This window comes from Ziziphus jujuba, chromosome 5 (assembly GCF_031755915.1).
Source record: "Ziziphus jujuba cultivar Dongzao chromosome 5, ASM3175591v1".
Taxonomy (NCBI): Eukaryota; Viridiplantae; Streptophyta; class Magnoliopsida; order Rosales; family Rhamnaceae; genus Ziziphus; species Ziziphus jujuba.
Window position 1 is genome coordinate 1,834,340 of NC_083383.1, and position 10,894 is coordinate 1,845,233.

General features: G+C 36.0%; 2 protein-coding genes across 3 annotated transcripts; both read right to left on the reverse strand.

Annotated features, from left to right (window-relative positions):
* Positions 1-7,723: 7,723 nt before the first annotated feature.
* Positions 7,724-9,710, reverse strand: LOC107420416 (uncharacterized). Of its 2 annotated transcripts, none has more exons than XM_016029371.4 (6): positions 9,014-9,710; positions 8,863-8,911; positions 8,690-8,741; positions 8,280-8,443; positions 8,073-8,180; positions 7,724-7,981 (listed from the first exon to the last, which is right to left on the reverse strand). In XM_016029371.4, the coding sequence occupies exons 1-6, from the start codon at positions 9,373-9,375 to the stop codon at positions 7,826-7,828; spliced, it is 891 nt and encodes a 296-aa protein (XP_015884857.1). In that variant the 5' UTR covers positions 9,376-9,710; the 3' UTR covers positions 7,724-7,825. The 2 variants fall into 2 exon arrangements, with proteins under 2 accessions (XP_015884857.1, XP_015884856.1); XM_016029370.4 differs by having other exon boundaries at positions 8,863-8,917.
* A 309-nt stretch (positions 9,711-10,019) lies between these two features.
* LOC107420417 (chaperone protein dnaJ 11, chloroplastic-like) lies at positions 10,020-10,667 on the reverse strand. Its single transcript, XM_016029372.4, has one exon. It carries the CDS (start codon positions 10,621-10,623, stop codon positions 10,108-10,110), a length of 516 nt encoding a protein of 171 aa, XP_015884858.1. The 5' UTR covers positions 10,624-10,667; the 3' UTR covers positions 10,020-10,107.
* Positions 10,668-10,894: the final 227 nt, after the last annotated feature.

Consider the following 10,894-nt stretch of genomic DNA (forward strand, 5'->3'; position numbering starts at 1 on the left):
AGCAGCCTTGATAGCATTCAACAGCTGTGAGGAACCTATTTGTGTTTGCTCTTGAGTTTCCCTCTCTTCGAGCATGGCATTTAACGACTTCCTCTTTGGACAATCTCTTGCCCAATGGGGACCGTCACATAGGAAGCAATTTCTCTTTGGCTTTAGTTCGGGCTTGGCTCCTTTCTTCCAATCTTTGCTAGGTAATGGTGGCCTTCTTTGATGTTCCTTGCTTTGGGGACTTTTATAGAACTTGTCTCCCCCACCTGTAGTATAATTATTCTCATCTAATTGAGCTTGCATAAGGGACAAGGTTTCAATTACCTTTGTTTGGAAAGCTTGGCTTTCTTGACGCCATGCCTCGGTGTTGGCCTCGTTGGTGTCTTGCATGGTACCTCTAAGCTCCCCCACTTGGCCTTCCACTCGGCCATCGAGCTCCTCCATGCCTTGCTCCACACAATCAAGCCGCTCCAACATGTCGGCAACGGCCAACTCCATCTTGACCACCTTGGTCTCCATGGCGGTGAGAACGTCCTTCGACTTTGAACGCCCACGTCCCTTCCTTGCAGCTTCGGGGATGACCTCCCTTCCCCTTGCTTCTTCAATCACAACCTCTGAGGAAGACATGTTGCTCTAGATGCTAGCTTTAACCTTGGCTCTGATACCACTTGTCACGGACTTGTTTGTTTGCCCTTCAAGCCGTGCGGCCTTAGTTGCTATTCCGACCCTTTGTTGCAACTAAGTAAGCCTTTTGCCCACTTAAAGAGAAAGCTAAGCAAAGAAAGCTAGAGCACAAAGAGAGAATGAAAGTATATTACTTGAAAGAGAGCTTTACAAGTATAGATGAGATTTCTTGGATGGTTTGGCCAAATGAGGCCTCCACCTATTTATAGGCATACAAAGCTTAATCCTACGGCTATAATTGCTTTAATCCTACGGTGGAGAATGGTTCCCACCTACTCCCACCTACTTTACATAAAATATCTAAAGAAACATCTAGAATGGATATGTACATGGCTTGGCCCATTGTAAGGCCCAAAATAGGCCCAAAGTGGATTATAAGGCCCATAATGGAGAGAATGCTCACCAAATGTTTGATGAAATGCTTTAACCGTGACACTTGGCAGGGTGGCGAACTGGCAAAACTGGCCAATTTATGCGTAGGGGTGAGGGATCATAGACCATAGACATTTTTTATTTTATTTTATTTTTTGTAAAAATAAAAATTATATAAATATATATAATTTACAATTTGCAATGTGAATTTTATGTTGGTTGTCTTTTTTAATCTCGTCAAGGATTTTTATATTATAAAAAAGCATGGAAAAGGTTCGGATGCTAATCATTTATTTTCAAGAAATCAATACAATATTTATATATATATGTTATACATAAATATCAATTAAAGAAATATTATAATTGTCTACAAATTTTCTAAGCCGTTAAATCAACTGATTATATCTCTTGAGTTTTGATGGGCTCGGTGCAAACAACATGTGACCTTGAAAAGCAAATTATTTCTCGTGCAAAATTCATTGATGAAATTGAAGTTATATGGATATCAATTCTGACATCTTTCACCGAACAAAAAAAAAAAAAAAAAAAAAAAATTCTGATATATTTTTACTTTGATGGAATGCAATTTTTTTGGTGCTTTCAATATTAAAATATCTGTCTTTTCATTTGAATTTTTAGTTTTTTAACAGTAATAAGATATAAATTGTTCAGCAACTGAATATGCATACGCTATGGAATTAAATATTGTTTTAAGAGTGTTCTTTTCTGCTTCTTTTAGTTATTTAATAGCGTCAGTGGCCTTATTATTGCCATTTTGTTGTTTATTGACCTACTAAAAAAATATTACGTTTAAAATAAATTCCAATTAAAGATAAAAGGGGAATTCATTTGGGGCATGTTAAATATATGAATTACATCTATCATTGATTACTATGGTGAAATGGAAATGTTATCATATTATTATAATAAATTGGTCAATGTTTTTCAAAAAGTTTAAATCACTCCATACAGCATCATGCCTCCTTTATTTTTTTTTTTCCTCCCTATTTTCTTTTTCGGAAGGAAGCACATGCCTCCTTAATGATGAAAATGATAGTGTAAATAATCTGTTAGACGTTTTTAAGCATATAGCAAGAAAAAAAAAAATATATATATATATATATATATATATATACTTAATAGAAATACGGAGCCAGTTAACCTTTATATTAGCCAAATCATTTTTTCTTTGAAAGAAAAAAAAAAAAAAAAGATTAGCCAAATTGTGTTTTTCTTAATTTGATTAGATATATGTAGGGTAATTTAATATGCCACTTTTGTAATATTTTGAGAAACCCATTTCTTTGATTCTAGCTGGCGAACTAATTTACAGAGGAAGGAAGAGAAAAACAGAGGTACGGACACAGAGGAGTTTTGACAATTGTTGGAATAAGAAGGTGGATTTCTACTAATTAACGTGGAATAACTAGATTGAGGATGATTTGTTAATAAACAAAAGCCAAAATTCCATCTTCGTTGCAGTAGCTAAGTCAGTGTCAAGTCATAACATGGAAGGTAGCGTTTTAGTAGCCATCTTTTTTTATTTTTTTCTTCTGTTTTGGGTTCATATTCATCTAATTATTTAGTAACCTAAGACTGTTTTTATTTATTAACTTCTCAATATATATATATATATATATGTAAATGAAATTAAATAAAATTAGTCCAGATGGGTGATGTTATACGGACAATAAAATCTGGGTTGGTTTGTGTCACCTTCAATACTATTAAGACTAATGTGTTTTAAACTTTCCATCACTATTAACAATAACGTCATTGATCTGTTTATGGTATGCTGGGGAAGCATATACCAATCCAATCCAATCCAAAAACAATAACAAAGCACCTAATAAATATTAGCAGAAAGCTCTCGCAAAATTGTCCCAAAAAAACCCACAATCATATGCTTCTCCAGAGTCCACACTACTCCCACCTTCAAAAACCTTTTTCTCACTTAAGACCTCATTTTGGCAATTTTTTTTTTTTCTTTATTTGTTCCTTTTCAGAAAAAAATATTCCCCCCCCCCCCGGCTGTCTATGCAAAGTTTCTCAGAATAGTAGCACTGTGGGCCTCTAAATTTGACCCCAATATAGAGATTCACTTAAAATTTATGCGTGCAGGAAATAAGTTTTGCTAGAATAGGAGTTACCCGGGTTGAAGAAACATGACACATACTTTACACATTTTTGAATGGAGTGGGACTGTACGTGAAACGTTAAGCAGCGATCCAACGTGGGCGTTTTAAATTATACACAGAAGTTCTCCTATCATTTCACTTTATTTTTAAATATTTCTCCTATTATTTCACTTTGTTTTTAAATATTTTCCATGGATTTTGGATGATAATTAAATATTCAATTTTAATCCAACAAAAGAAAGGGCGAATTATTTTCTACAATAATCTCAACGCATAAAAGAGCGAAATGGCTGGAAAATTAAATATAAAAATTGATCAAATCATTCAAATTTTTGCTGAGATATATACCATTAATTTACATATTTAACTGAATTCAAATGATCAATGCCTTGCAACCTGTAAAACAATAAGACAAATTAATATATATGAATATATATGTTCATGTACACACACACACACACACATACACATATTTATATATATATATATATATATATATATATATTTATATTCATATATATGGATATTTTAAAGTTGTTTTCTTGTTAAAACTAGTTTTTAGGATCAACTGGTAAATCAAGTATGAAACCCTCCAAGATTGGAGGTGCGGCAAAAATTGAGTTTGTCAAGATGGGTTAGTTCACAGCGCCGCCCCATGGGAAAAACAGGAAGAGTCATATTTGGCTTGCTTTTTTCATTTTGACACGTTTTTATATTTTAAACATTTTCCACAGAGACGATTTTCTATCTCATAATTCTTTATAATCGTTGACCGGTCTACTATACTAATAGACTACTGCTTCCAAATCACCAATATCTATTGGCTCGACAGAAAAACCTCGACACAGAGAGTGAGATAGTTAAATGTTAGCTTCAACTTCTTAGACTGTGTCTGCGAAATACCCACATAATTGTTCAACTGCCCCAGAATTCCAGTAGCTTTCATGTATAATTTTCTACAAAATCAGGTTTTCCAGGGAGAAATAAGTCTTACCAGAAAATAACCACTCACTGGTTGGTTATGAATCCCGATGGAAAAAAATCTAAGTTTGAAAATATTTTTGAATTCATTAATTAATATATATGTATGTTTAATTAGATGAACTGAATTTTCCCAGAATAATATCTATTGAACACGTACAATTATAATATTTAATGAGCCCCCAGCTTAGACTGGACTGGTTAATTTTTAGGCTGCTTAACAAGTTGGCTAGCATTTCACGGCAGCATAAGTGTGAGGAGTAGATTTGGCAACACAGTCTATATTATGTTTGTGTCAAGTGAGGTTCTGGTGGTAAGACTCATTGCTTATAGGCGCTTTGAAAATCAATCCCATTAAATTTGTGCTATTGGCAGCCTGTCATCTTCAATGACTGTATAAAGCCTAACCGCAGACGTTAGATACGACCCTCAAGATTCATTTCCAACAACATCCAATGAGAATTTACACAACATCATGAACATTATTTTATCTTATTAGGTCAAATTACATGGACAGAGTTTTCTTCTTTTGTTTTTTTCGTTTTTCTTGTTTTTTGTCCATTGCTTGATTTCAAACCCATATTTCGCTTTTCAACTAATCAAATCTATGAAAGTTAGGAAGTTACTGTGTTTGTTGTTCTGATATTAATCAATTACCCCTTAGCCTTAGTCTGTCAAAAAAGGGAAAAAAAAAAAAAAAAGGAAAAACTTTTTGTGCCTTATTGTTTCTTTTAGTTATTTAAAATTTATTTTTCTTTTTCTTTTTTTTTTTTTCCAAAATATCAATTTGGTTATTTATTTATTTATTTTTAATTGAAGAATTCAACGGATGTACCAGCTACTTAAGATTCCTTGTGCTGTTTATTTATCCAGGAGCCACAAATCTTGACCTACTCCTATTACTCTGCATTTGTTTCTTTAATAAATTTTGCAATCCGTATAAAATTGGTAGAACAATGCACAATGAATAACACCGTCATATCTAGTCATACCTAGCCCTTACCTTTCTGACGCTAAAAGAGTCTCTTACTTGTATAGAAATTTTTATGTACTTTACACATCAGGTTTAACACCATGCACAAATAAAAGACTAGCATATACATCAGCAAATCTTTTTGGCTTGGACTATTTTAAATCATTTTAAGGTGTATTTGATTCATTGTCTTCTTAGAAGCCGCAGCTAGCGTTGGCGTTAATTGAAAAGTTAGAAATCCATTTGAGAAGAGAGAAGCGGGTATATGTGCACGAGGCGGTAGAGAGGCTTTATTGTATTCTTGTCACAAAGTCATTAGACCTTATCTTATCCAATTGTCCCCCACCTACACTCTTCAATCTTCATCTCAAGTGGGTCAACTTGCATTTTTTTGGAGAACAACCCTTTTTAATGCTTTACCTATAATACATAGATGCATATATAGTTTCTGATCCCGTACCACTTCTTTTTTGTTACCCGTAAAACCCAACGAGCCAAACGAAATTGAATTTGAGAAAATGTTAATCCTGGACAATCTCAATCAATCTTAAATGCATGTTTGTGCTCAAGTTGGATTGCAGTTCTTGCCCTGATGAGTCAGAGAAGGAAATCTCCCCTGTGCTTGTACTCTTACAATTCGCTCCATGTTGGGGTACGTGGGAGTTGGTAGTTGGGACCACAGGGTTCTATATTTATCAAATTTGGTCTCGTCACAAAGCACTCTCCCTTTTATCATATCATAATGATAATGAGAAAAAAAAGTAGTTTGCAACAGCTGGCTTCCTAATAAGCAAGAAAAGGACAATCCAATCCAATTTCCTTTATGATACACCAAAAAAAATCCAATTTCCTTTTCACAAAATATACTTTTATATTCTAATACATTACACAGACCTATTCCAAGTTCCAACAGCTTGTTTCCTTTGCATCTGCACTTTTAAGTTTTTGAGTAAACTCTATGAACATGCCTAGAACGGAATTGCAAATTGACTGAGTTCCCGGGTCCCATACGTCTAGGCTTTAGTCAGTAGTTCATATTTCATGCATGAAGCCAACTAGGAAATTCTGCATATTACCTCGTCAGTTTCCCTAGAAAAGTTTTCTTAGTTTGTCAGAAAAAATCGGCTTCTTGTGGACAGGCAATTGTGTAACAATGAATGCATAATTTCGCAGAAAATATTGAAATTATGAGAGGAAAATTTCAAGGAAAGAATATTTCAATGAAGAAATATAAGGAAAAGTTCAGATGTTAGAGAAGACAAAGGTCCTTTTAACAGTATAGATAGAAAAGAGAAAAATAAATAAGATGCAGCAGAATTGTTAAGAGATTGATGTATATCCACGTTCAGGTGAATACAAATTATTGAAAAGTTAAGAGGCTTCCATCAATTGCTAGAATTTGCAACAACATATTCCATCAGCGTGATTAAACGCAGTCGAAAGAAATGGCATTTTTTGTTTTGTAATCTTTTCAATTAGAAGATGTGATAAGAAATTTATCTAAAAGCTAAGTTCATGCATATGCCAAAATAATTAATTAAATCACATCAGTTGATGCAAAAAGCAATCCCAATTTAGAAATTAGAAACACCATGCAACATTATTGAGTTGGAGGATTGCTTATTTTACACCCAAATATTCTTGTAACTTTCTCTAATGACAAATCCGTTACTATCCTGATGCCGTCCATTGGATTATGGTCCACGAATTGTAGCATCCTCTTCCAACTACCATTAATTGTCGCCCTCTTTTTTTTTTCCTAATTAATTTGTTTTTAATATGCTTAACAGCACTCAGGAATTCTCTTTCGAAATCCATCCACGTACGCATTCAAAAAGAAAAATAGGAAAGACTTAAATTGTTTAAATATTTTTCAGGTTAGCACTTCGCATGGGAACATGATGAGAAAAATGATACTTTTGGTACACTCCAACACTCATAATATCACTTTATGTATTGCAAACATTGAATGAAAAATATTTCGAAAAACTGTAACGTTACCTTCCGGGTTGTCTGGGCAACAAGTGTGGAGACCCGTCGCATATCCTTGACATAGCAAAGTAAAGAAGTGAATAAGCGAAAAATAAATCTAAATTGAATAGAGCTTTTAAATCGGACAAATTAATTAAAGTCATTCAAGAAGCTGAAATAAATAAAAACAATCAAAAATGAGAACCGCGAAGGGCCCATTTCAACACTTTTGGACCGATAAAAACTAAAACCCAGGGGCAAGGGATCTTTAACGGGCTGTTTAGTTGGGCCCCCTCAACTTGGAGCTGAGTTCGTCCCACTAATCACGACAAGCCCATTTATAATATATATTACACTCGGTCTCCCTTCCCGTTTTCGAGTGAAAAACCAAATGTGGATGTGAACTTTCAGTCACAAAAGCAAAAATTCAAGACAAATTTGAACCGTTAACTATGGACTGTGAATTCATGAATGGTTCTTGAATTTGAATCGAAAATTTTATTTCCCTAATGATCTAAGAAAATCCAAATTGATACATAACTAATCTTTTTATCAGCATAAACCTATGTGCTCTGGTGCCCAAAGAAATTGACTCTCAGGCTAAAAGATTTAAGAGTATAGAAACGAATTGGCTCTGTCTATTGAGAAAAAATGCAGCCGTTGACTATAACAACTGAATGGCACTGAGTTTACATCGCAACATTTTACAGATCAGCTATCAGGCAGTAGAAATTTGCTTGGCAATGGCATGGAGGAAACGGGTGAGGGACCTTCTGGCACGCACAACGGCCGCATCTATTTCTCCCTTATTTTCCTCTGCAGCAACTTTGTGTTCTTCAACCGAATGCACTCTTCGAACAAGTTTTCGCAATTCCTGCTTTTCAGAAATACTAACACAAGTGAAGGGAAACATCAAACAAACAATCTAATCTTCCAACCAAAGATGGCCAAACAATTTAACTCACCTGGCGATCAAACTCAACATCATGTATTGAATATACTTCGTTGGTGATTTCAACGTCTTTATTGACCAGACCATCAAACCATCTTGTAGCTATATCATTGTGAGATCCCTGAGACAAAAATGTCAAGAAATGAGATGGAATAAAAGCCTTCAGGCCATGCAATTCATTTTCATTTTTACTACACAGTTTTGTACAGAATTAGCATGCCTCCTCTTCCTCCTCAGCATCAGTTTCTTCAAACTCTTCGTCATCATCTTGAATAATCAGTGTCTCTGGACCACATAAACCCTGTAGCTTATTCTGGTCACCATCCTTTGTGGCCTGGATTAATGCATCCATCAACTCAGGTTCTACATCCCGTAGCAGTTTCCCTTAACAAATTTTGCTGAACTTGTTAGAATCATAATCATGCAAACCTTTTTACTATCTAAAATATCAAAATAGCAAATTATGAGAAAGATCCTAAACAAAAATACTACAATGATTGGACAAAGAATACATATTCCGTGAACATGATTAGAAGCAAGCAAGATATATATAATAATACAGTAAAAGATTAACTTCTGGTATTATTAATGCTCGTGAGCTCATAGAAATAATGATTGAAATTCAATTACCAATATAATTGAACTGCCTTCTTTTTCCTTCTCGGACATCACGGCCCAGTTTCTGTGGCAAAACAACAAACAGTTTAGCTTCAAAGACTAAAAACCGCCAAATCGCTTCTCAAATGGTAAAAGAATAAAACTAACGAAAAAACAAGAAATTCCAAAATTTTTATTTTTGACACCTTCACCAGGACAAGAGCTTCGAAGACGTCGTTGTCAAGAGAAGCCGCTCTACAACTCCCGACATCATAGATTAAATCAAAACCACGTTAGACTAACAAAAACAGAAGTTGTCGGATTTTAAGTATTAAATTTATAGATTATACGAAGCACCTGAGGATACGTTTAATTTGAGGGGTGGAGAAGGAAGCGAGCTCCATTCCCCAGCGGACAGCACGACGAGCTTGGCGCTTCAATTGGTTTCGGCTCCTTTGTTCATCTGAGTCTGAGTAGCTGCTGCCCTTATCATCTGACGGAGTGGGAGCGTTGGGCAATCTGAGGCCGCTCGATCGGCTATGGACGTTACGGTGATTATTAGCTGAATGCACTGTTGTCGACATAAAACGTCGACGTACAGTGGCTTTCGGTGTTAGTGAGATTGTCGGTGAGGAAAGTAGTCGATGGAATGCAGCGGAAATGCTGTATTGACCATGCAACATCGGCCATTCCCTTAGAAACCGTCCCATTTGTGTCATACTTACTTGACTCCTATTTCTCTTTCGTTTACCTTCTAATAAAAATCAAAATAATCTTAAAACTTAAAATCTCTCTGTTTCTTTCTTTCTGCTGCTACAATTACAATACAAGAGTTACGAATTGCACAAAATCTTATATTGGACCTCAAACAACCCGCTGGGCTAAATTCAGGCCTGTTGTTACTGAATTTGGGCTTTGAGCTATCGGACCAACTATTACAGTAGCTCTGAAAAGGTCCAGGAGCTTGACTGTCAAGGCAGAGTCTCTTTTTGGACTTTAAATCTTACACAACCTCCAAGGCTCCAACGATGCAAATCACAAGCATGAAATTCTGCGGGGTTTCTTTCTTTTCTTTTTCTCTTACTCTGTTTTTGCTCTGTTTTTTGCTTTGGGAATACTTTTACTTTGTATTGATTTTATTTATTATCAATATGGAAAAAACTATAAAAAAAAAAAGAAAAAAAAAAGGGGTCCAAGTTTCCTTAATGTACATTAATATTAGGCTGTTAAAAATGGCGCCATATAATTGTGACTTTGACCATATACAAAATAATAACTGAATCTGCTCCAAGCCCTTGATGTTCATCAGAAAAATAAGTGCAAGCCTCAGCCTTCTCTACTGCTTCATATGTACATATGTTCGTCTAAAAATATACGTTCAATGTATCAATAATTTTCAATATATAACAATTCGATGCTATAAACATGTATATTTCTTTTGGTATATCATGCTACCAACACTGATCGGTTTCCCATGTACGGCGCATACTCATAGAGGCAGAAAATCTTGAAGCTGCATATGACATCGCCGCCGGTGAACTAACCGGTCCTCTCCGTCTGTACAGCATACGGTCATAGTCGGCGCGCTTATCGGGATCGGATAGAGTGGAATAAGCTTCGTGGATCTTCAAGAAGTCGTCTGCAGAAGAAGAAGTTTGAGTGCTAGTCCTCCTTGGGCCATTGGCTACAACGTCCGGGTGCACAACCCTTGCTAATCTTCGGTAAGCAGTCTTGATCTCCTGATTGGTGGCTCCCATTCGAATCCCGAGGACATCGTAAAGCGAAGAGGCCGATGCAGTGTGGGACATCGCCGGCTTCTCCGCCGTCGATGCGCATGAAGCGGCGGAGATGGTAAGCGGACGGACTGCGATGGAATTAGAAGGATAAGGGTTTGAGTTTGGAACCCGTACTTTCGGGGCAAGGAATGGAGCTGAAGAGATAAAAGATGTTGTGGATGTGGAAATCATGTCGCTGGTTTTGATTGGTTGCGGCGTGGTGTGGGAATGATTCTGTTCTTTGATTTATAGAGTGGTAGTTGTGGCCATGTGGGAAGTGGGCCGGCCTTAACCAGGGTTTATTTTGGGGTGTGGTTAACAACTTTTAGGCTTTATCCATTCGATCCGTTTTCTTGTCTGACTCAGCCACTCGTCGGTGTCCTAGACTTACAGAATCTCTTGCCGCACACGCACACAACACTAATTCTTAATTACCGTCTTGTATTTTCCTGCGGGCTTGACT